This window comes from Papio anubis, chromosome 18 (genome assembly GCF_008728515.1).
Source record: "Papio anubis isolate 15944 chromosome 18, Panubis1.0, whole genome shotgun sequence".
NCBI lineage: Eukaryota > Metazoa > Chordata > Mammalia > Primates > Cercopithecidae > Papio > Papio anubis.
In genome coordinates, this window is record NC_044993.1 from 50,381,718 (window position 1) to 50,407,569 (window position 25,852).

The 25,852-nt window shown below is 45.4% G+C and overlaps 1 protein-coding gene across 11 annotated transcripts in view; it reads right to left on the reverse strand.

Annotated features, from left to right (window-relative positions):
- The window catches only part of LCMT1 (leucine carboxyl methyltransferase 1), a 79,855-nt gene that overhangs the window by 2,566 nt on the left and 51,437 nt on the right, over positions 1–25,852 (reverse strand). Inside the window, exons 6-13 of one of the 11 annotated variants that reach the window (XM_031658366.1) lie at positions 23,948–24,050; positions 20,390–20,510; positions 14,591–14,692; positions 12,965–13,056; positions 8,497–8,594; positions 7,566–7,648; positions 7,359–7,488; positions 4,912–5,159 (exon numbers count right to left, since the gene is read on the reverse strand). In XM_031658366.1, coding sequence (XP_031514226.1) covers positions 5,137–5,159; positions 7,359–7,488; positions 7,566–7,648; positions 8,497–8,594; positions 12,965–13,056; positions 14,591–14,692; positions 20,390–20,510; positions 23,948–24,050 — 752 coding nt within the window. In that variant the 3' untranslated portion in view covers positions 4,912–5,136. Of the gene's footprint in view, positions 1–4,911; positions 5,160–7,110; positions 7,489–7,565; positions 7,649–8,496; positions 8,595–12,964; positions 13,057–14,590; positions 14,693–20,389; positions 20,511–23,947; positions 24,051–25,852 lie in introns of those variants that run through there. The other 10 variants (XM_021931835.2, XM_031658365.1, XM_009196183.3 and 7 more) reach the window with 10 other exon arrangements.

Here is a 25,852-nt window from a genome sequence, read left to right on the forward strand (position 1 = left end):
CTTGGTGGCATTCATCAATTAATGTTGCATTCCTGAAACTATTTAGATAGCGCATTTCAAAAGCCATTCCTGCAACTAAGTATTCAAAAGCCTCACTAAGAACTGTAAGACTTTTGAGAAGAGGGTCATTCTTCATCAACAGCATCAAGGAGTTCCCAGAAAAGGAGAAATAAGCCAATCTGACAAATGTGAAGAAATGAGACCCCACACCTTCATGTAATGGTGGTGCTGGGGGAAAAGAAAAAGATTTTATGTGCTATTTAGGGTGGGGAGAAAGGAGACACAAACAACATACTGGTCAAAAGCACAGGCTCTAAAGCCCACCTGCCTGGTTTCAAATTCAGTTCCATCATTGATTGGCTGTATGACCTTGGACAAATTACACTATTTCCACATACCCTTATTTCCTCATGTTTAAAATGAGAATGAGGCCGGGCAGAGTGACTCACGCCTGTAATCCCAACACTTTGGGAGGCCAAGGCAAGAGGACTGCGTGAACCCAGGAGTTCAAGACCAACCTAGGTAACACGGTGAGACCTCATCTATACAAAATGTAAAAAATTAGCCGGGCAAGGTGGCATATGCCTGTAGTCCTAGCTAATTAGACTTGGGAGGCTGAGGTGGGAGGATCCCTTGAGCCCAAAGTGGCTGCAGTGAGTTGCAATTATGCCACTGCACTCCCACATGGGTGACAGGAGTGGGACTCGGTCTCAAAAAAAGAAAAAAAAAAAAAAGGATAAAAACAAACTGATGTAGAGTTGTTATAGGGACAGAATAAATTAACACAAGCAATGAGAAGCACAAATATGCAATTGGTTAGTAATGACGGAAGACACGGGCATACAAGCATGCTCTCTTGTGAATGCTAATCCATCTGCCTAGAGGACTTTGTATGGCAGTCTCAGGAAAGCTTCCTTGGCCAGCCTAAATGGATAAGCTGCTTCTTTTTTTTTTTTTTTTTTTTTTTTTTTCTTTGAGACGGAGTCTTGCTCTGTCGCCCAGGCTGGAGTGCAGTGGCGTGATCTCAGTTCACTGAGAGCTCAACCTCTGCTTCCCAGGTTCAAGTGGTTCTCGTGCCTCAGCCTCCTGAGTACCTGGGATGACAGGTGTGCATCACCACGTCGCGCTAAGGCTATTTTTTTTTTTTTTTTTTTTTTGAGATGGAGTCTCACTCTGTCGCCCAGGCTGGAGTGCAGTGGCACGATCTTGGCTCACTGCAACCTCCGCCTCCCAAGTTCAAGCGATTCTCCTGCCTCAGCCTCCCAAGTAGCTGGGACTATAGCCACCCACCACCGTGCCCAGCTAATTTTTGTATTTTTAGTAGAGACGGGGTTTCACCATATTGGCCGGGCTGGTCTGGAACTCCTGACCTTGTGTTCCACCCGCCTCGGCCTCCCAAAGTGCTGGGACTACAGGCACACACCACTACACCCAGCTAATTTTTGTCTATTTTAGTAAAGATGGGGTTTTGCCATGTTGGCTTGGCTAGTTTTGAACTCCTGGCCTCAAGCAATCCACCTGCCTTGGCATGACCCACTGCACCCAGTGGATTTGGCATAACTGTTAAGGGCCCTAGGATCTTCAGAATGGTAAATAACCACTGACCTTAACTTAATGTCACCAGCTGCATTCGATACTAGACACTAAGAAGTCAGGCTTTCCTATGAAGTTTTTAAGCCAGGCATTGACTTCTCTTCTCTAGCTATGGAAGTCCTAGATGGCATCCTCTCACAAGAGAAAGCTGTTTCGCCTACATTGAAAATCTGTTTAGTGTAGCCACCTTCCTTCATCAATGATCTCAGCTAGATCTTCTGGACAACTTGCTTTAGCTTCTCCATCAGCACTTGCTGCTTCACCTTGCACTTTTATGTTATGGAGGCAGCTTCTTTCTTTAAACCTCTGGAACCAACCTCTGCTAGCTTCCAACTTTTCTTCTGCAGCTTCCTCTCCTCTCTCAGCCTTCACACAATTGAAAGAGAGTTAGGGCCTTGCTCTGGGTTAGGCTTTGGCTTAAGGGAAGGTTGTGGCTGGTTTGATCTTCTATACAGACCGCTCGAACTTTCTCCCTATCAGTAATAATATGGTTTCGCTTTCGTATCATTCGTGTGTTCACTGGAGTAGCACTTTTTCATTTCCTCCAAGAACTCTTCCTTTGCATTCACAACTTGGCTGTTTGGCACCACAGCTCTAGCTTTCAGCATGTCTCAGCTCCTTTTTTATTTATTATTATTATTATTATTATTATTATTATTTTTGATATGGAGTCTCACTCTGTCAGCCAGGCGGGAGTGCAGTGGTACGATCTTGGCTCACTGCAACCTCCGCCTCCCAGGTTCAAGCGATTCTCCTGCCTCAAACTCCCAAGTAGCTAGGATTACAGGCGCCTGCCACCACACCTGGCTACTTTTTGTATTTTTAGTAGAGATGAGGTTTCACCATGTTGGCCAGGCTGGTCTCAAATTCCTGACCTCAGGTGATGCGCCCACCTCGGCCTCCCAAAGTGCTGGGATTACAGGCGTGAGCCACCGCACCCGACCCTATCTCAGCTTTTGACGTGCCTTCCTCACTAAGCTTAATAGTTTCCAGCTTTGATTTAAAGTGAAAAGCATGTGACCCTTTCACTTGAGCGCGTAGAGGCCGCTGTAGGGTTATTAATTGGCCTAATTTCAGTATCAAATTTGGAATAGGACGGATGGGAGGATCACTTGAGCCCAGGAGTTCAAGACCAGCCCTGGCAACACAGGGAGACCCTGTCTCTACAAAAAATTAAAAAATAGCCAGGCATGGTGGTGTGTGCCTGTGGTTGTTACTCGGGAGGCTGAGGAAGGAGGATCGCTTGAGCCCAAGGAGGTTGAGGCTGCAGAGAGCTATGACTGCACCACTGCACTCCAGCCTGGGAGACAGTGCAAAGCCCTTTCCAAACACAACAAAAGTAAACATTGTTTCAGCTAATGCTGTACATATACTGGAGTTCCCCCCCTTTCCCATGGTTTTGTTTTCCAAGGTTTCAGTTACCTGAGGTCATTGAGGTCCAAAAATGAGTATAGCTAGATATTTTTTTTTCCAAGATGGAGTCCTGCTCTGTCGTCAAGGCTGGAGTACAGTGGCGCAATCTCAGTCCACTGCACCCTCCACCTCCTGGGTTCAAGCAATTCTCCTGTCTCAGCCTCCCCAGCAGTTGGGATTACAGATGCCCACCACCAAGCCCAGACTTTTTGTTATTTTTAGTAGAGATGGGGTTTCACCATGTTGGCCAGGATGGTCTCGAACTCCTGACCTTGTGATCTGCCCACCTCATCCTCCCAAAGAACTGGGATCACAGGCGGGGGTTTCACCATGTTGGCTAGGCTGGTCTCGAACTCCTGACCTCATGATCCGTTTGCCTCAGCCTCCCCAAGTGCTGGGATTCAGTGTGCACCACTGCACCAGGCTAGTTAAGCTATCTTCAAAGACCACATTCACATAACCTTTTACTCTTATAATTGTTCTTTTTTAAATTGTTGCTAATCTTACTGCACCTAATTTATACATTTTATCACAGATATTTATTTATAGGAACACACCCCATCAACCAGCATGCCACTAGAGGTGCAGGGCCCACACTCTAGGGGACTCTGATTTAAGGATTCTGAATGGTAGAAGAGGGGCTGTTACCTCTTCAACAAAGGACAGCGCTGAGGGCTTCTGCAGTGCCACCCTGCACATGCAGGTTCAGGCTCACAACTCCAGTCACATAACTAAGAAGTCCCTGTAGACGAAGCCTAGCCATCACTCAGGGAGTTGAGCAGACAGGTGTGGGACAGGCCTTGTTTCTGAAATATGAGGTCATCACTCAGGGGCCCTACCAACCTGTCTCATAACTGCACTGACTTCCAGTTGTGGCTGTTAAGTTTAAGCCCCAAACTTGGTGGCTCAAAACATCACAGAACAGTCTGGGCACATTGGCTCACGCCTGTAATCCCAGCACTTCGGGAGGCCAAGGCGGGCAGATCACTTGAGGTCAGGAGTTCGTGACCAGCCTGGCCAACATGGTGAAACTCCATCTCCACTAAAACCACAAAAATTAGCCAGGCATGATGGCACGCACCTGTAATCCCAGCTACTTGGGAGGCTGAGGCAGAAGAATCACTTGAACCCGGGAGGCAGTGGGTGCAGTGGACCGAGATCATGCCACTGCACTCCAAGCCTGGGCAACAGAGCAAGACTCCATCTCAAAAACAAACAACCACCACAGATGTATTCTCTTACGGCTCTGGAGGTGAGAAATCTGAAATCAGTTTCTCTGGGCTAACATCAAGGTGTCGGCAGGCAGTTCCGGCTGGAGGCCGAGGGAGGGTCTGCTGCTATTACCCTAGGCAGCACCCCTGGTTGTCTCTGCTTTTTGTCTTCTGGGCCTCTCCTCCTCTGACTCTGATGTCTCGTCTGTCCCTCTAATGAGGACTCCGTGATCTTATCAGACCCACCTGGATAACCCAGGACCACCTCTTCATCTCAAACCCCTAATCCCATTTGCAAAGCCCCTTTGCCACAGAAGGTAACACACACTCACAGGCTCTGGGGATCAGGACATGGACACTTTAGGGGTCATCCTTCAGCCGGCCACCATGACCAAGATGAAGGAGGCAACTGAACAGGCCAGCGTGGCCAGGGCGGAGGCAGGAGCCAGAGAAGAGCACTAGCCTCGCATCTGGTGGAGGCCAGGGTCAGGGTGTGAAGCACAATGTCATGTGCTGCAACGAACAGCACGTGAGGGAGCAGATCTTAAAATGGACTCAAGGTCATGGGCCAAGTGTGACTCACAGGGAGTAAGCCAAGGTCAAAGCAGACTTGGGGTCCTTGGCTTTAGCTAACACAGAGGTGAACCCTGGCCCGCCCAACCCATGGGGCACAGAATGAGCAGCGGCAGCCAGCAGAGTTCCAACCACAGGAAACTGGTGGCAAGTGAGATTTATTTAAACACCGACATGTCAACAGGAACAGGAAGAGGAACATGTGCGACCACTGTAGTGATCGAGGCTTCTCAGCGTGTGGGATGAGACCTGCAGACGAGGCCCGCCCACCGCTCAGGGAGCTTGCAGGTATCCTCCAGGAGGGCGAGTGGCTTCTGCTTCTGGCTCGGCATAAGCCTTCAACAGATTAATAAGTTATCTCCTTCAGCCCTGAGGGGAGACACACAGACAGCATTAGGAGACCCTGGTGGCCAGGAGCAGAGGCCCTGAGAGGACCCCCAGTGACCGGCTCAGGGGCACCAGTCACACTGCTGACCACTGCAGCACCGCCCGCCTGCTAACATAAAAGAGGTTTCGCAAGGACAAAAGGTTGGGCAAGACTGTGTTTATGGGTGGTTTTAAAAGGATTAAGAAAGCATTATAACAGTTTATGGACTGTCTGCAGTTAACGCCAAAAATCTACCCTTTATGTGCTGAACTTTGAGCAAAGGCAGAGATGGATCTTCCACACAGACAAGCACTGATGTCGCAAAGCAGCCAGGGGTCAGTGGGGACAAAAGAAATTCCTGACATTAAAATGCTCAATATATTGTTCCTTTGTTAGAACTAGAGTTCACTTAAAAGTAAAATAACCTACGTTTCCAAAAATAAGGAAAAATTAATTCAGCCATAGTGACATAATATAATATTATAAAGCCATTACAATTATGCTCATTGAGCATTTTTAATTGCCAGGGGGAAGTGCTAAAAGTTATAATATGAAATTGAAAACACTTGAAATCAAAGTTGCATAAATATAAAAATTTAACTCATTATAAAAACAAACAGCCGGGCGCAGTGGCTCAAGCCTGTAATCCCAGCACTTTGGGAGGCCGAGACGGGTGGATCACGAGGTCAGGAGATCGAGACCATCCTGGCTAACACGGTGAAACCCCGTCTCTACTAAAAAAAATACAAAAAACTAGCCGGGCGAGGTGGCGGGCGCCTGTAGTCCCAGCTACTCAGGAGGCTGAGGCAGGAGAATGGCAGGAACCCGGGAGGCGGAGCTTGCAGTGAGCTGAGATCTGGCCACTGCACTCCAGCCTGGGCGACAGAGCGAGACTCCACCTCAAAAAAAAAAAAAAAAAAAAACAAAAAAAAAAAAAAAAAAAAAAAAAAAAAAAAAAAAAAAAAACCCCAAAAAACAATATTTAGAAATAGAGGGGAAGAGAAAAGTCACAAGAGATCATCTCTGACTGACAGGCATACAGGTGGATTTTCTTTGTTATATTTTTTAGAAGTTTTCAACTTTCCTACTACGAAGTATTTTTTTTAATATAATTAAGAGGAGGATAATATAAAAATACGCCAATAAGTGACTTTTTTTTTTTTTTTTTTTTTTCTGGAGACATAGTCTCGCTCTGTTGCCCAGGCTGGAGTGCAGTGGCACAGTCTCAGTTCACTGCAACTTCTGCCTCCCAGGTTCAAGAGATTCTCCTGCCTCAGCCTCCCAAGTAGCTGAGACTACAGTCATGCGCCACCACACCCAGCTAATTTTTGTATTTTTAGTAGAGACGGGATTTCACCATGTTGGCCAGGCTGCTTTCGAACTCCTGACCTCAGGTGATCTGCCTGCCTTAGCCTCCCAAAGTGCTGGGATTACAGGTGTGAGCCACTGTGCTCAGTCCACCAATAAATGACTTTAAATCCAAAACAAACGTGAAGGCCAGGCACAGCGGCTCATGCCTGTAATCCCAGCACTTTGGGAGGCCGAGCCAGGCAGATCACTTAAGTTCAGGAGTTTGAGACCAGCCTGGCCAACATGGTGAAATCCCGTCTCTACTGAAAATACAAAAGTTAGCTGGACATGGTGGTGGATGCCTGTAATCCCCGCTACTCAGGAGGCTGAGGCAGGAGAATCACTTGAACCCAGGAGGTGGAGGCTGCAGTGAGACAAGATCATGCTACTGCACTCCAGTCTGGACAACGAGCAAGACTCCATCTCAAAACAAACAAACAAACAAACAAACAAACCAAAACCAAACCAAACAAACGTGAAAGGTCTGTGTGGGCTGAGCTGCATAGTTAGGCAAATCTGTGTGGAATGACAAGTCCAAAGGGGCTGATTATCAGTCTCAAGTCAACCTGGAATTTTTGCATAGGGGATGGGGGAGGTCCTTGCCTCTGTCAAGTTCTGTTCCGGATCAGCTGCCTGCTTGTGATTGCATGTCACGTGGATTACATCTGAGGGAAGCTTGAAAGGAAGCTATTCCACTGAAGGCCGGAACTGGGATCTACAGTGGCCTCCATCGGTCTGGAGAGACACTCAAAGCCTAACCACTGGGCGAAGCAAGCCCAGCAGGGGGCAGCTGAAAAGGAGCTGGACCAGGACCAAGACCAAGGTAACAAGAAACAGAGATGGATCCACACCTGCTCCCCGTGGCCCTACTCGGCCACAGACAGGGATGTGCACCTTAACAAGAAGAGAGAAAATCCAGCCGCTAGCTGCCTGGGTTCGTGAGGGAGATGTAAGGATCTGTGCGTTTAACATCCAGTGAACCTGGTTGCAAGTGGATGGAAAAGACACGCTGGTTACTTTTCTGGAGATTTTTACTTTAAACTCTCAAGCTCTTTTACCTTCCAGCTGCGGGAACTCCACAGTACATCTCTCAAGGGTTGTTTTGGGCTACGTGGCTTAAACAGTTCTCCTGGTTTTTGTGCTATAAAAACACACAAGATATAACAGCAAATTCTCTGGATATGCTCACGGATACTTGTACATGATCCTCTAGTTCTTTCTGGGCCCAAAGTTCCAAATATATCTTTCAGTTTGGGAAGAAGAAAAGTTCCGGCCAGCCACAGTGGCTCATGTCTGTAATCCCAGCACTTTGGGAAGCTGAGGCAAGAGGACTGCTTGAGGCCAGGAACTATTTATTTATTTTTTATTGTTTGAGATGGAGTTTCGCTCTTTGTGCCCAGGCTGGAGTGCAATGGCACAGTCTTGGCTCACTGCAACCTCTACCTCCCAGGTACAAGCGATTCTCCTGCCTCAGCCTCCCGAGTAGCTGCGATTACAGGCGCCTGGCACCACGCCTGGCTATTTTTTTTCTTTTTCTTTTTTTTTTTTTTTTTTGTATTTTTAATAGAGACAGGGTTTCGCCATGTTAACCAGGCTGGTCTTGAACTCCTGACCTCAAGTGATCTCCCCACCTCAGCCTCCCAGAGTGCTGGGATTACAGGCGTGAGAACCTGTGCCCAGCCTACTTGAGGCCAGGAATTCAAGACCAGCCTTAAAGAGACCTCTACAGAAAATCAGCCCGGCTCCTGTAGTCCCAGCTACTCAGGAGGCAGGAGGATCACTTGAGCTCAGGAATTGGAGGCTGCAGTGAGCTATGACCATACCACGGTACTCCAGCCTGGGTGACACAGTGAGGCCCTGTCTCAAAACAAGAAAGAAAGAAGAGAGAAGGAAAGAGGGAAGACAAAAAAAGAAGAGAGAAAGGGAAAGAAAAGGAAAAAGAAAAGTTCACTACTTCCAGGTCAAGGCAAGAAAAGTACAGTCACGCACCGAGCTCATTTCCTCCTTTGGTTGCCCAGCAAAGGCAGTAATGCCGCATGAGCTGCTCCAGCAGCTCCATTTCATCCAGAAATTCAAGTGATTCTATCCTGTGGGAAGAATTAAAATAGAACAATCCCAGGGTCTGCATTGAAAAGGAAGATCATGGCCTATAGTTACGGATATGAAAAAATGTTCACGATAGGTTAAGTGGAAAGAAGGCGGCTATAAAATAGTAATTATGATGTGGCTCCACTTTAATTTCTTTTCACTGAAAAGAAACAAAGTCAAAACAAAGTCAAAACACAAATGACAAACTAGAAACATATATTTGTAATTCAAGTGGCAAAGGGTTGAGTTCCTTATTATATAAAGAGCTGTTAAACTTTAGTAAGAAAAACTAGTGGTAACTGGAGGAGACAGGCAGAGTAAATTGAAGCAGATTGATACCGTCAAAACAGGACACTACGCAGCCATTTAATAAAATGGGGTAGGTCCGTACGTATTAATATGCAATAACCTCCAAGACATATCACGGAATTTTTTTTTTTTTTTTTTTTTTGAGACGGAGTCTCGCTCTGTCGCCCAGGCTGGAGTGCAGTGGCCGGATCTCAGCTCACTGCAAGCTCCGCCTCCCAGGTTTACGCCATTCTCCTGCCTCAGCCTCCCGAGTAGCTGGGACTACAGGCGCCCGCCACCTCGCCCGGCTAGTTTTTTGTATTTTTTAGTAGAGATGGGGTTTCACCGTGTTAGCCAGGATGGTCTCGATCTCCTGACCTCGTGATCCGCCCGTCTCGGCCTCCCAAAGTGCTGGGATTACAGGCTTGAGCCACCGCGCCCGGCCTATCATGGAATTTAAAAAGCAAGTTGTGTGATTTAAAAAGCAAGTAATGTGCACAGTACACCACTCTCCATGTAAAGAAAAAGTGAGACAAATTTGTCTGTATATGTACAGACTTTTGGAAAATACAGAAGAAACCAGAAATGGTACTTGTCTCTTGAGAGAGAAGGTAGTAGACCAGCAGTGAGGAGGGTTGCTTTTACTCTATACTACTTTATTCTGGCTTTATAAAAAATTATACGCATGTATGACTTTTCCAAAAAAGCCTTTTAAATGTAAACTTTTAAATATACATACACAGGTTGGGTGAAGCGCCTCATGCCTGTAATCCCAGCACTTTGGGAGGCCATGGTGGGTGGATCTCCTGAGGTCAGAGTTCGAGACCAGCCTGGCCAACATGGTGAAACCCCATCTCTACCAAAAATACACAAATTAGCCTGGTGTGGTGGTGCCCACCTGTAGTCACAGCTATTCGGAGGCTGAGGCAGGAGAATTGCTTGAACCTGGGAGGCAGAGGTTGCAGTGAGCAGAGATCACACCACTGCACCCCAGCCTGGTAACAGAGCAAGACTCAGTCTCAAAAAATAAATAAATAAAATAAAATAAATAAATATATACACACAGAGAGAAATATGCACAAACACATGGAAACAGCTTCTTAAAAAAGTTTCTGTTTGCCAGGAGCAGTGGCTTACGCCTCTAATGCCAGCGCTTTGGGAGGCCAAGATGGGAGAATCACTTGAGGCCCGGAGTTTGAGACCAGCCTAGGCAATATAGCAATACTCCATCTCTATCAAAAAAAAAAAAAGTTTATGTCACAACATGTACACACTATGGAGGAAAAGTCAGGCATTTTCAAAAAGTATACAGAATAAAATTAAAAAAGAAACAGGATCCATATTCCTACTATTCACAATAGCCACTGCTAACATTGGGTCCTGCCACTTGTCCAGGCCTTGTCTGTTATATGCACGTATGCACAGGTGTGAACACATGTGCATGTCTGTGCATGTTTCTGTATTTGTGAGTTCATTCTCATCTTGGTATGCAGGTCTCAGGACAACATCTGAAGTAAGAATGACTACACATTAACTAATGTGGTTGCTTCCCAAGTCATTCTACCAGGAGACATCCAAAGCAGATCTGATACCAAGTTCTAGAAAAATCCATCGCCATACTGAAAGCTCCAAGACGGTTATTACCAAGTACAGCTATCAGGAGACACTACTAATTATTAAGCTGTTCACTAGAAAGAGTGCTCCCAAGGGCAGGAATGTCTTTTGTCCTATTTTGATCATTGCTGTAACCCTGGTGCTCAGAAAAGTGCCAGGTACACAGCAGACACTCAGCATTTGTTCAATGAATAGCCTCGCCTTAGACTTCCTATTATACTCCACAGTTTCTGGCAAAAGCAGATACAAACTACGTGGCATTCACAGAGCTGGGCAGGCTGTTCGGCCTGGCATAGATAGACAAAGGCCTTCCAATCTCCTTACCCACCACCCCCACGAGGGTTACACGTTGCTGTCTACAGAAGTCCTGGAAACATGAGACAAATGACTTCCTGGAGGCAAGAGTTTCCTTGTGGTTGATGCTAGTCATAGGCTCCTTTCTGGGCATCCAGAAGCAGTCCCAGAGCAAACCCGTGTCAGGGATGTTCAAAACAGTCGTCTTGACATATAGCAAATGAAAACCAGCCTGTGGAGAAGGATGCTTCCAGAAGAATCCAGGAAGCACTGATCTGATCACATGGAGACAGCACTTTCTCAAACCCTCCAGGCTTTCATGGCCAATTATTCATGTACATATTTGGGAAAAACAGTGATACGTCTAAATGTTAATAAGTTATATGGAAAAGCAAAGCCAAAAATTCTTCTCATGATCTTGTAAGGGACCAAAGGCTATTGATCTTAGGTCTCCAAAGACAAGAAGAAAGCAGGAATCAGGAAGCACAGAGTGATTACAAAAAAAGAACTGAAGTGCGCACTAGGGCTGTACATAGATGCACAACAGTGATGTTCTCTCCAGTGTTGTTTATAACAGGGAAATGAAAACAAGATGAATAAACAAGACACCGCAACTAAATGCCTAGCTACAGACATTTTTAATTATTTAAAAATTATTATCAATATACTATATCCACATATCAATATAAATACTATGTACTCTATTTTTTTTTTTTTTCCGAGACAGAGTTTCGCTCTTGTTGCCCAGGCTGGAGTGCAATGGCGTGACCTCGGCTCACTGCAACCTCTGCCTCCCAGGTTCAAGCAATTCTCCTGCCTCAGCCTCCCAAGTAGCTGGGATTACAGGCACCCACCACCACGCCCGGCTAATTTTTTCTATTTTTAGTAGAGACACGGTTTCACCATGTTGGCCAGGCTGGTCTCGAACTCCTAACTTCAGGTGATCTACCTGCCTTGGGCTCCCAAAGTGCTGGGATTACAGGCATGAGCTACCACGCATGGCCCTTTGTACCCTTAAGTGGGATATGGCAACCCTCAATATTTTGATATGTAAAGGCAAATACAATCTATTGTTTTCAAAAAGGATGGTGGTTTACAGACCAGTATGTGTAGTATGAATCCATGGATTAAAAAAATAGAAATCTATGTATTAATAAATATTTATCTTTCTATCTAGGAAAAGAATATTCCCCAATATGTTAAGAACTGCTACCTCCCAAGTGTGACTACAGAGGGGACAACTACTTTATACTTCATGCACTTTATAATGCTTGAGGAACTTTTTAGAACCACAAGCATAGATTTCCTTTATAATGGGGAGAAAAGTCCATTTAAAAACCCACCAGCCCCTTATACGTCCTTGAGCAACGTCGTTTTCCTCCCTCTCCAAAGTTATGTAAAATTTCCACTGCCAAGGTTGCTCTCGGAGTTTTCCAGGTGTAACTGCTTGTTTCAACTAAAATAATCAGTTTGGGCATAAGCCCTATCTCAGCTAATAGCTAATGAGTTACTTTCAAGCTGCTATCAGTGTTTAACTTGTTTCAAAATAGGTCTAGTTAGGGTCTTTTTTTTTTGAGAAGCAGTCTTGCTCTGTCACCCAGGCTGGATACTGTGGCACAACCTCAGGTCACTGCAACCTCCGCCTCCTGGATTCAAGTAAGTCTCCTGCCTCAGCCTCCTTAGTAGCTGGGATTACAGGCCTGTGCCACCACACTCGGCTAACTTTTGCATTTTTATTTATTTTATTTTTTGGAGACAGAGTTTCGCTCTTTCACCCAGGCTGGAGTGAAGTGGCATGATCTCAGCTCATTGCAACCTCCGCCCCCGCCCCGGGGTTCAAGCGATTCTCCTGCCTCAGCCTCCCGAGTAGCTGGGATTACAAATGTGTGCCACCCCGCCTGGCTAGTTTTTGTATTTTTAGTAGAGACGGGGGTTTCACCATATTGGCCAGGCTGGTCTCGAACTCCTGACCTCAAGTGATCTGTACACCTATGCCTCCCAAAGTGCTGGGATTACAAGTGTGAGTCACCGTGCCTAGCCTTGTGTGTTTTTTTTTTTTTTTTTAAATGAAATCTCCACATATTGTTCTGTTTTTCTGCATTAAAGAATAGAGGCAATCATGCCTTCAGTTCACAATGAACGCCCATCAAGCTGACGCTCACCAACCCCATACCTGCTCACTTCAGCTCGAGGTAACCTGTTGTACAACTCCATCATGTCGACGGCCGATGCTGTTTCCCACCCATTCGACAGGAGCCGTTCTTTCTAAAACGTGCAACGAAGAGAAATGGAGAACTAGAGAACTACCAGGCACTGGCTTACAAATCTGAGACACTATTTTGTTTTAAAGAGGCAAGGTCTCACTCTGTTGCCCAGGCTGAAGTGCAGTGGTGCGATCACAGCTCACTGCAGCCGTGACCTACTAGGCTCAAGCGATTCCTCCCCCTTCAGCTGCCCAAGGTGCTAGGATCAGAGGTGTGAGCCAGTGCGCCAGGCACTGAGACGCTCTTAAGCACACCAGACCTCCTCTGAGCTGACTCCTTTCTCAAAAGCACATCCTAGACCCTAATATCTTCTTTTTACTTTCCAACTTTCCATACTGAACAAGCATTGTTATAATGGGGAGAAATTCACTGAAGTACTTCCAAAGAGAAATAAAGGAAGAACTTTTCTATGAGTGACAGTTTTTTAAAGTATTCTAATGGTTATGTGACAAAAGACATGTAAAAATGAACCTATTTATTTATTTTTTAATTTACTTATTTATTTTGAGACAGAGGCTCACTCTGTTGCCCAGGCTGGAGTGCAGTAGCTTGATTTCGGCTCGCTGCAACCTCCATCTCCCAGGTTCAAGCAAATCTCCTGCCTCAGCCTCCCGAGTAGCTGGGATTACAGGCGTGTGCCACCATGCCTGGCTAATTTTTGTATTTTTAGTAGAGATGGGGTTTCACCATATTGGCCAGGCTAGTCTCAAACTCCTGAACTGAGGTGATCTGCCTGCCTCAGTATCCCAAAGTGCTGGGATTATAGGTGTGAGCCACCACACCCACCCAAAAAAATGAACCTATTTATATGGGGGCAGGGGTGGGAGTTGTTTTGAGAAAAAATAAATGACTTTTTTAAAGGAAGGGGGCATTACTATAGAGTCAAAGAGGTTTAAGGGACATATCAATCATCTACAAAGTGTGGACAACGTTTAAATCCTGATTCAAACACATCAACTATAAAAAAAAGGTTTTTTCTAAATAACTGGGGAAATTGAACATGAACTGGGCATTAAATGCTATGAAGGAGTTGTCAGCTTGTGAGGTATGATCTGTGAAATGGTGTCATCATCATCCTGGCAGAAGCAAGTCCTTATTGGTAGGTGATTCACATGCGTATTTAGGGGTGAAATCATGTGCTGTCCGGGATTTGCCTGAAAATATTCCAACATCAACAAAAAAATTGTGGGAGAATACAGGAAATAATACTGATAAAATAAGTAATACTGAAGTTAGGTGATGGGACGTGTGTTTTTATTTTACCATTCCCTCTACCTTTTTGTTTGAAAATTTGCATAATACAAAGTCAAAATAATAGGTTGTAGGAAATGTAAATGTGTATTTTCTACACCAAGATGGCAAAGCAGGACTTGGTCTTCCCAGTATCATGAACTAGCGGCCCACATGGAGGCTCAGCAGCCTATGGTGGCAGGCACTGAACAGGGCTTCTCCATGATCCTATCTGCAAAGAAAGACCTTTATATATCTTGGTTGACTAAGGGTCCAAATGGATGTCCCAGTCCCTGCTCTCTGACCTGTGACTCTAATGACTTGCAAGTCTCCACTCCCGCCAGGTCACACTGGCGTCTCCGCAGGTTTTCAATCATGATCTGCCCAAACCGATCACCCATGTTCACCTAGGAGGGAAAGAGAAGGTAAGACATTACTCTAAGGGTTTGTTAAATATGCAAAATAAAACATCAAGGCCAGGCGCGGTGGCTCAAGCCTGTAATCCCAGCACTTTGGGAGGCCGAGGCGGGTGGATCACGAGGTCAGGAGATCGAGACCATCCTGGCTAACATGGTGAAACCCCATCTCTACTAAAAATACAAAAAACTAGCCGGGCGTGGTGGCGGGCGCCTGTAGTCCCAGCTACTCGGAGGCTGAGGTGGGAGAATGGCGTGAACCCGGGAGGCGGAGCTTGCAGTGAGCCGAGATCGCGCCACTGCACTCCAGCCTGGGCGATACAGCGAGACTCCGTCTCAAAAAAAAAAAAAAAAAAAAAAACGCAAAATAAAACATCATCATCCTATTTTTAAGCAGTAGAGGCTGACGTCTGATTAGGCACAGCCAGCATAGGAAAACGACTGAGGGGCAGGCACCAGCACAGTGCTGGCGGGAGCATAAACCTGGGTAGCCCTGGAAGGGCAATTGGGCAGGATACACCCATTTTAAATGCTCAACCTGGCAGGGCGCGGTGGCTCACGCCTGTAATCCCAGCACTTTGGGAGGCCAAGGTGGGCGGATCACGAGGTCAGGAGATCGAGACTATCCTGGCTAACACGGTGAAACCCCTTCTCTACTAAAAATACAAAAAATTAGCCGGGCATGGTGGCGGGTGCCTGTAATCCCAGCTACTCGGGAGGCTGAGGCAGGAGAATGGCGTGAACCTGGGAGGCGGAGCTTGCAGTGAGCCGAGATTGTGTCACTGCACTCCAGCCTGGGCGACAGAGCGAGACTCCATCTCAAAAAATAAAAAAACCCAAAAAATAAAAAATAAATGCTCAACCTGTGATCCACCAACTCCACCGAAAGCAATCTACCCTACAGACACACTCACACGTATCTGCTAAGATGCAAGAATGTTTATCACAGCATTAGGTAAAATAGGAAGAATCTGGAAATAACTCCTGGCATGTCTGTATAACGAAATTATATATAGCCATGAAAACAAGAGAAGACAGATACAGACATGAAATGACCTCTAGGGTAAACTCTTGAAAAGTGAAGTAGAGAGGAATATGGTTAGTATACGCCCATCTGTCTTCAAGGAAAAAAAGAATCCCTATGTACATAGAAAAATTCTGGAATGTGGCAGCCTTGCTTTCCCGATTAGAGGACCAAGGTCTGGGGCAAGAGAGAGATTTACTTTTCCTTGTCTACCCTGTTGTATTTTTAATTTTTGTACTCTGCATGTGGTATTACTTTTTGAATTACAAAAACTGATCTAAAAAATCTCAAATTATATATGAAAAACGCCAGGAAACAATATTAGTGTACACCATTGTATATACACTATTGCTTTTTCAAAAATTCACCACTTTCAGCCAGGCATGGTGGCCATGCCTGTAATCTCAGCACTTTGGGAGGCTGAAGCGAGTAGATCACTTGAGGTCAGGAGTTCAACACCAGCCTGGCCAACATGGTGAAACACCGTCCCTACTAAAAATACAAAAATCAGCCAGACACAGTGGCATGTGCCTGTAATCCCAGCTACTCAGGAGGTTGAGACAGGAGAATCACTTGCACCCGGAAGGCAGAGGTTGCAGTGAGCCAAGATTGTGCAACTGCACTCCAGTCTGGATGACAGACTCTTGTCTCAAAAAAAAAAAAAAGGACGGGTGCGGTGGCTCATGCCTGTAATCCCAGTACTTTGGGAGGCTAAAGCAGGCGGATCACTTGAGGCCAGGAGTTCGAGACCAGCCTGACCAACATGGTGAAACCCCATCTCTACTGAAAATGCAAAAATTAGCTGGGTGTGGTGGCAGGCAAGTATAATCCCAGCTACTAGGGAGGCTCAGGCAGGAGAATCGCTTAAACCTGCGAGTTGGAGGTTGCAGCGAGCCGAGATCGCACCACTGCATTCCAGGCTGGGCAACAAGAGCGAAACTCCATCTCAGCGGCGGAAAATCCGCTTAACAATATGAGAAATGATTTTCAGAGTGCACACGACAGCACTGCTAGACAAGAACCAACACTATTTTGGTGGAGAGAAAGGAATGTAGCACTAATGATCACATGGCACTTCTTCATTCCAGATAGAAAGTGTTTGTCAGCACATACTCTGTCGTTTTATTGCCTGGGTTTGAATCTTTGCTTGACATTTAAGAGCTTTGAGGCTGTGTGTAAACTACATAACTCTGTGCCTCAGTCTCCCCTTACCTATAGAATTAGAATAGTACTAGTATCTACTTGTGGCTAGCTGTGATAATTACATAAATTAATAGGCCAGGTGCAGTGGCTCACACCTGTAATCCCAGCACTTTGGGAGGCTGAGGTAGGCAGATCACTTGAGGTCAGGAGTTCAAAAGCAGCCTGGCCAACATGGTGAAACCCCGTCTCTACTAAAAATACAAAATTAGCTGGGAATGGTGGCACACACCTGTAATCCCAGTTACTCAGGAGGCTGAGGCAGGACAATCACTTGAACCTGGGAGGTGGAGGTTGCAATGAGCCAAGATTGTGCCACTGCACTCCAGCCTGGGTGACAGGGTAAGATTCCATCTCAAAAAATAAATAAATAAATAAAGTTAATATAAGTAAAACTCATAGAATAGTCCCTGCTATATAGTAAGCAAAATCTAAGAATTTGCTACCACTGCTTTAGAATTATGATTGAAATTATTATCATCCATGTAGTTTTGTCATCTTAAACTACTAATCAGAAAACAAGCTAAGCATGGTGGCTGATGCTTGTAGTCCCAGGGCTTTGGGACACTGGGGTAGGAGAACTGCTTGAGGCCAGAAGTTTGAGACCAGCCTGGACAACACAGCAAGATCCCGTCTCTACCAAAAAAAAAAAAAAAAAAATTTAGCTGAGAATGGTGATGTGCATCTACAGTCCTAACTAATGGGGAGACTAAGGTTGGGGGATCACTTGAGCCTGGAAGCTCAAGGCTGCAGTGAACTATGATGGCACCACTGCACTCCAGCCTGGGTGACAGAACAAGACCCTGTTTCTGAAAAAAAGAAAAAAAAAAAAAAAAGGAAAAGCAAACAATGTAAGGCATGTGAGCAATTAATACATGTTTGTGAGGTGCTGATCATTTTGTGTTTGTTAGGAAATTACTGAATTAACTTAAATGTTCATTATGCACCAGGTGAGGGTGGCGAGTGGGAGCAGAACCGGTTGAGGGACAGCTGTGGACAACATTTTGAAAACTGGCACATTCCCAGGCTTGCTCCAAAGTGACAAGATCTCTGGTCAGAATTCACTGAATCCATCATCTCTCATATGATGTTGAATAAACACTTGTTCAACAAAAGAATACACAAAGTAAGGAAAGTGAAAGCAGCAGCATAAATCCGAAACGTGGAGTATGGACAGTGGAATTTGTTTCCCCAGATGTGGTTATCCTGAAAGCAAAGATAGGTCCCCAGGATTTATTCACATCAAAAGAAAAGACCAGTGAGGCCACCTTCCATTACATCCATCCATCAGGACGGAAGACAGAGTCTGAGGAGCGCTCCCAACTAAAGAGAGGGAAGGATGCAAAATCAACCAATCAAGAACCATCTACACAGGAACCTGGGCAGGAAGGGACCTGGGGAGGAGGTTGAGAGACCAAGGGCTAGCCCTAGATCTGTCCATAATTACGTGACACTGGGCAAGTCCCCTTATTGATCTTTTGTGTGATAAAATAAAAAAGAAAAGGAGATTAAAAAAAAAAAACTGACCAACCCGGGCAACATGGCAAAACCCTGTCTCTACAAAAAAAATTTAAAAATTAACTGGGCGTGGTATGTGCACCTGTGATCTCAGCTACTTGGGAGGATGACCTGGCAGGATCATCTGAGCCCCAGGTCGAGGTTGCAGTGAGCCATGATCCCCACCACTGCACTCCAGCCTGGGTGATAGAGTGAGACCCTACCTCACACAAACAAATAAACAAAAAGCAATACACAATAAAAATAGTGAGCATGTATCAGTGCTTATCATGCAATAAGCCACTGACAGCATCTCAGGAATCCCCATAATAATCTGGAGAGCGGGTATTATTATTATTATTTTTTTTTTGAGATAGAGTCTCACTCTGTCACCCAGGCTGGAGTACAATGGTATAGTCTCAGCTAACTGCAACCTCTGCCTCCCCGGTTCAAGCGATTCTCCTGCCTCAGCCTCCCATGTAGCTGGGATTACAGGCATCTGCCACCATGCCTGGCTAATTTTTGTATTTTTAGTAGAGACAGGGTTTCACCATGTTGGCCAAGCTGGTCTCGAACTCCTGACCTCAGGTGATATGCCCACATCGGCCTCCCCAAAGTGCTGGGATCACAGGCGTGAGCCTCCGTGCCCAGCCAAGTGGGTATTATTTCTTTAAAAACAAAGAACGGGGGCTCAGAGAGAGCAAAAAATAGCTGATGCTTACTTACAGCTGGGCAACACTGTCAGTGCTTTTGGATACATTAACTCATTTACATCTCACAACAATGATATGAAGTAGGGACTATTATTTTCAGATGAAGAAACAGGCACAGAGGGACAGCCGGGCATGGTGGCTCACGCCTGTAATCCCAGCACTTTGGGTGGCTGAGGCAGGCAGATCACCTGAGGTCATGAGTTTGAGACCAGCCTGGCCAACATGGTGAAACCCCATCTCTACTAAAAACACAAAATTAGCCGGATGTGATGGTGCACACCTGTAATCCCAGCTATTTGGAAGGCTGAGGCAGGAGAATGGCTTGAACCTGGGAGGTGGAGGTTGCAGAGAGCCAAGATCGCGCCACTGCACTCCAGCCTGGGCAATAAGAGTGAAACTCTGGCAAAGAAAAGAAAGAAAAGGAAAGGAAAGGGAAAGGGAAAGGGAAAGAAAAGAAAAAAAAAGAAACAGGCACAGAGGGGTTATGTAACTTGCCCAGGTCACACAGCAGGAATGCCCACCTCTGGAGCATGGACTCCCAATCACTAAGCTGTGCTGCCTAAGGTCACATAGCTGAGAGCACAAGCCAGGGCCAAGATTCAACCCAAGCTGGGCTATTCCAAAGCTCTAAAACAGAACTTTTTCTGCAATAAATTAGAAGAAGTAAACAGGCAGCTGGTAAATCATACATGGTCATCTTAGAAACTAGAATATTTTACATTAAAATCCTACATTTCCAGCTTCTTTCAAAAATCAGTAGTTCTGGCAGCTCTAGGCTCACATGCCTACATGATAACAACTGGCTGTAAACGGACAGTGGCCACTCCCGTGAGGTGGGACATTGGTGCTCCAGTTCACCACAGTCCCCAAACCCTACACTACTACACCTGGCTGACTTCCTCCACTGGTACCACCTGCCTGTCCCTGAAAGCATCTGAGTTGCTACCCCGAAATGCTAGTAGCCAAAATCCCCTTCCTCATGTTCTATGACTCCACGGTACATGTAATGATAAAAATAAGAACTTGAAAGACTTTTGTAAAGGCTAAGACAGAAGTTCCAATAACTCTGGCTAAAAGTCTGCAGGAGGTCAAGAGGTCAGGAGTACTAAGATTGCTGGTTGATGAATAAAGGAGATACGTGAGAGGCTGAAGGAAGAAGGAAAAGGATAAGGGAAGTTATCCGAAGGGTGCTGGGAGAGGGAAACCACCACAGGGGTCCTGTACAGAATCCAATTCTCCTGTGCTTCCTTTTACCTGTTCGTAGTTTATGAACATGGCTGCCTCAAAACTGCTGGCTGCCCACTTCAGGAGGTTTGCGGACTGCTCTGGAGTCATGTAAACCAGCACACATTCAGCTATCAGGAGTGTTGGCAATCTTAAGAGAAGAAAAAAAGGCACATAAATTTGTTATCATCAAGTCAGGACCCTCTAATCGTACTGCAGCGCTGGTGGGGAAGTCCATGCCCCAGGGAAATCAGAAGGCCTGAGCGAGCACAGCCCCAGTCAGGGCAGAAATACTTGGGGAATACCATCACAATCCGAGCTTTCTACTGTGAACAGGTGAGCAGTGAGCAATGATTTGGGTGGCAATGAAAACATGTTAAGCCTGTGTGGTGGACTGCAAAAACGGCTACAAGTTCTCCCCTGCTGTGCACTCGCACCATGCCAACATAACACTGAGGCTTCTCCCATTTGAGAGGTGTTTATTCTTCTACCCCTGGAATCTAGGCTGGTCATGAAACTTTTGCTTTGGTCAACAGGACAGTAGCAAACATGATGCAAGCAGAAGTTTTAAAGTCACTTGCACATTGGTGCTTGCTCTCTTGCTGCACTTGGAAATCTAAAGGAACCCAAGCTAGCCTGCTATAGGAGGAGAAGGAACCATCTGAAGGAACCCAAGCTAGCCTGCTATAGGAGGAGAAGATCTGTGGAAGAGAAGGAGGCCTCCCAACTGACAGCCAGCCAGACCCTAGCTGGCCTGCCCACAATCCACATGATTGAACTCCAGGATATCAGCTAAAACCAACCCCAATCAGAACCATCCGGCTAAGCCCTGTCCAAACTGCAGAATAACCTCCAGCTAAGGAAGGCCAACCCAAACTGCAGAAGAACATCCAGCTAAGCCCAGCCTAAACTGCAGAACATCCAGCTAAGCCCAACAAGAAACTGGTTGAAAAGAACATGGTATGCCCTACCCAATGGACTACTATGCAGCTCGTAAGTATGATGTTTCAGGGACTGTGTTTATTGATACAAAAGCTAACCATGGTCCCCAGATTCAAGTGGCCTATCAGATGCTTCCCTGCACTTCTTCAAAGCAGATATCCCAGGAGTAACTAAACAGTCAAATGTCATTAGTTGTTTAATGTCTCTTTTCCTTACACAATAATGTGTACGCTGTTTTGTTCACGGCTCTATAGTGAGTACCGGTACCTCACAGAACCTCGATTATTTGCTAAATGAGTGAATAGACTAACAAACAAATGATTGTATGTGTACATATATACACATGTATTTGATTTTTTTTTTTTTTTTTTTTTTTGAGACGGAGTCTCATTCTGTCAACAGGCTGGAGTGCAGTGGCGCAATCTCAGCTCACTGCAACTTCTGCCTCCTGAGTTCAAGCAATTCCCCTGCCTCAGCCTCCGAAGTAGCTGGGACTACAGGCACACACCACCACACCCAGCTAATTTTTGTATTTTTAGTAGAGACGACGTTTCTCCATGTTGGCCAGGATGGTCTCAATCTCTTGCTTCGTGATCTGCCTGTCTCAGCCTCCCAAAGTGCTGGGATTACAGGCGTGAGCCACCGTGCCCAGACGATTCTTTTAAAAGTTCCAAAACTGGCTGGGTGCAATGGCACACACCTGTAATTCCAATACTTTGGGAGGCCAAGGCAGGCAGATTGCTTGGGCTCAGGAGTTCAAAGCAAGCCTGGGCAATATGGCGAAACCTTGTCTCTACAAAAATTAACTGGGTGTGGTGGTGCACACCTGTGGTCCCAGCTACTCAGGAAGCTGAGGTGGGAGGATCACTTGAGCCTGGGAGAGTCACGCTGCAGTAAGCACAGATCACGCCACTGCACTCCAGCCTGGGTGACAGAGTAAGACCCTGTCTCCAAACAAACAAAAAGTTCCAAAATTATACACATAGCATAATCACATTTTAAAGAAAAACATATATTTACAAATTTTGGGATAAAATTTATTAAGGTGGTTATCTCTAAGTATTGGGAATAGGAATTATTTTTATCTTCTCTTTGAGGAACCATCAAAATCATCAGCAACAATTAAAACTACAGAAATGAAGAGCTGGTTTGCTAGAGACTTGACAGTTATCAACATTCTCAACTGCTAACACTTACAGGTGGGTTCTATTAGTATTCACATTCTCACTTTTTTTTTTTTTTTTTGAGATGGAGTCTTGCTCTGTTGTCTAGGCTGCAGTGCGATGTTGTGATCTTGGCTCACTGCAATCTCCACCTCCTGGGTTCAAATGATTCTCCTGCCTCAGCTTCCTGAGTAGCTGGGGTCCAGGCGTCCACCACCACGCCTAGCTAATTTTTTGTATTTTTAGTAGAGATGAGGCTTCAATATGCTGGCCAGGCTGGTCTCGAACTCCTGACCTCAGGTGATCTGCCCACCTCGGCCTCCCAAAGTGCTGGGATTACAGGCATGAGACACCACGCCCAGCCTATAATTCACATTTTTCAGAAGAGGAAACAGATGCAGAGAAGTGAAGTTATCCAAGGTCATGGTCTAGTGCATGTTCCTGTCAGGATTCAAACCTGTGCAGCTGGACTCAGTTCCCAGACTCATGAACTACAAGGAACATTCTCCTTATGCATATATGCAAGATCTTCTCAAGGGGACACCCACGAAAGTGGAACTGCTTATCCTATGGTACACATACTTACAATGTTACTCGATACTTTCAGATTGCTCCTCACAATGGTTGCACCAAGTTCACTTCCAGCAGTGGTGTATCATTCCCTATCCCCCATATCCTTGCCAACACTTGATATTGTCAGCTGTTACATTTTTGCCAACTTGGTGAGAGTAAAATAGAATTTCATCCGATTATCACTGATGCCCAATACCTGTTTCATATGATATTTGGTTTCTTCTTTGAACTGCCTGGTAATCTATCCTTTGCCCATTTTTCTATGAGGCTTTTAATAGTAGTTGTTCTTTATATATTCTGGACGCCAATCTTTTCTTTATATGTCACAAACATGTTTCTATCCATACAATTATCTTCTCTCAAACTTTTATATGAAATTAGGCACCAGTATTTTTACAAAGTAACACAGGTGATTCTGATGTAGAAACAGACTTGAAGAACAGTATTGCTTAAAAAATTTCAGAAAACTAGGCCAGGCGTGACGGCTTACAACTGTAATCTCAACACTTTGGGAGGCCAAGGCAGGCAGATCACCTGAGGTCGGGAGTTTGAGACCAGACTGACTACATGGAGAAACCCCATCTCTACTAAAAATACAAACTTAGCTGGGTGTGGTGGTGCATGCCTGTAATCCCAGCTACTCGGGAGGCTGAGGCAGGAGAATCACTTGAACCCGGGAGGTGGAGGTTGCGGTGAGCTGAGATTGTGCCACTGCATTCCAGCCTGGGCAACAAGAGCAAAACTCCACCTCAAAAAAAAAGAATTTTTTTCAGAAAACTAGGTAGCAATGAAATAAAACTTACAGAATAAAAAATAAGAACATGAGTATCATGCTGCACTTCCGACTGGCCTTATCTCATAATTAGCATAAAATCACCAATGTAAAAGAGGTTTTAAAAAAAAATCTCACTGTGTATTCATGTTACATTTCTTTAGTTTCTCTTCCAGTTCAGACAGGTCTCGGAGATCGGCTCCAATAACGGCATATCTCTTTGAATCCAGTATGTGTCCATCTGCAAATGCAATCAGAGGCTATAATTTTAATGAATATGTCTTTCCAAAGTTATAGTAGCCTTATGGTTTTTCCCTACTATAAAAATACATGCATCATTGTTAAAAAAAAAAAAAAAAAAAATAGGTAAGAAGAGGGTAAAAATTATCCAAAATCGTATCTTCCAAAGATAACTACTCGTGTTTTGGTGTGTAACATTTCAGCATTTTGTCCTATGTGCTTAAGTTATTGCACACAACAAAAACACATTCTCCCTCTCATGCACATGGTGGGCGCGCACGCACACACACACACGCCCTGAATAGAGAAAAGAAAATGGGACCACCCAATATGTGGTTTGAAAACTGCTTTTCCTACATAGCAACAGCATCAGGGACATCCTTCTGCATAATGATTTCATAGTATTCCACTGACTGGATAAAACATAACTTATTTAGCCAATCCCTCACTATGAGACGTGGTATTCCTAAGTTTTCCCCATCTAGGCATTGCAAGCATCCTTGTATACTCATCATGAAGCATCTGTCCAGTTATTTCTTTTTTTTTTTTTTTTTTTTTTTTTTTTTTTTTGTTTTTTTTTTATTTTTACTTTAGGAGGCGGAGTCTCGCTCTGTCGCCCAGGCTGGAGTGCAGTGGCCGGATCTCGGCTCACTGCAAGCTCCGCCTCCCGGATTTACGCCATTCTCCTGCCTCAGCCTCCTGAGTAGCTGGGACTACAGGCGCCCGCCACCTCGCCCGGCTAGTTTTTTGTATTTTTTAGTAGAGACGGGGTTTCACCGTGTTAGCCAGGATGGTCTCGATCTCCTGACCTCGTGATCCGCCCGTCTCGGCCTCCCAAAGTGCTGGGATTACAGGCTTGAGCCACCGCGCCCGGCCTCAGTTATTTCTTTAAAGTAGATCGTATGAGCGGAAGTAAGAGATCAGAGGGTAGCCAGGCGTGGTGGCTCAAGCCTGTAATCCCAGCACTTTGGGAGGCCAAGCTGGGCAGATCACGAGGTCAGGAGATTGAGATCATCCCATAACACAGAAAGTGAAACCTCAGCCTACTAAAAAATTAAAAAAAGAAAAAAAAAAAAGAAAAAATTAGCCAGGGTAATGGTGGCAGGCTCTATAGTCCCAGCTACTCTGGGAGGCTGAGGCAGGAGAAGGGCATGAACCTGGGAGGCGGAGCCAGGAGCCGAGATTGCACCACTGCACTCCAGCCTGGGCAACAGAGAGACTCCATCTCAAAAAAAAAAAAAAAAAAAAAAAAAAAAAAAAGAGAGATCAGATGGTAAGCTTCCATTTAACATGGGGACCCATTAGCAGGCTGCTTTCTAAATGTTATGCCCATTTGTGTTATGTTTTAAAAAAGACAATTTATGTACTAATATATTTACAAATAAAATGACAGCATTTGCTTTGAAAGACAAGAGCAGAGGTAGGATGAAATGGTATCTATAGTGATCCTCAGGCTTCAGTGGTCATCAGAATCAGCTGGGTGGCTTGCTAAACCACAGATTGATAGGCTCCACCCCAAGTTTCTGATTCACTACATCTTCCACTAGCGGAAACTGACATTTCTAGCGGCTGGGCGCGGTGGCTCATGCCTGTAATCCCAACACTTTGGGAGGCCGAGGCGGGCAGATCGCGAGGTCAGGAGATCAAGACCATCCTGGCCAACATGGTGAAACCCCATCTCTACTAAAAATACAAAAATTAGCTGGGTGTGGTGGCGCACACCTGTAATCCCAGCTACTTGGGAGGCTGAGGCAGAAGAATGGCTTGAACCTTGGAAGCGGAGGTTGTAGTGAGCCAAGATCA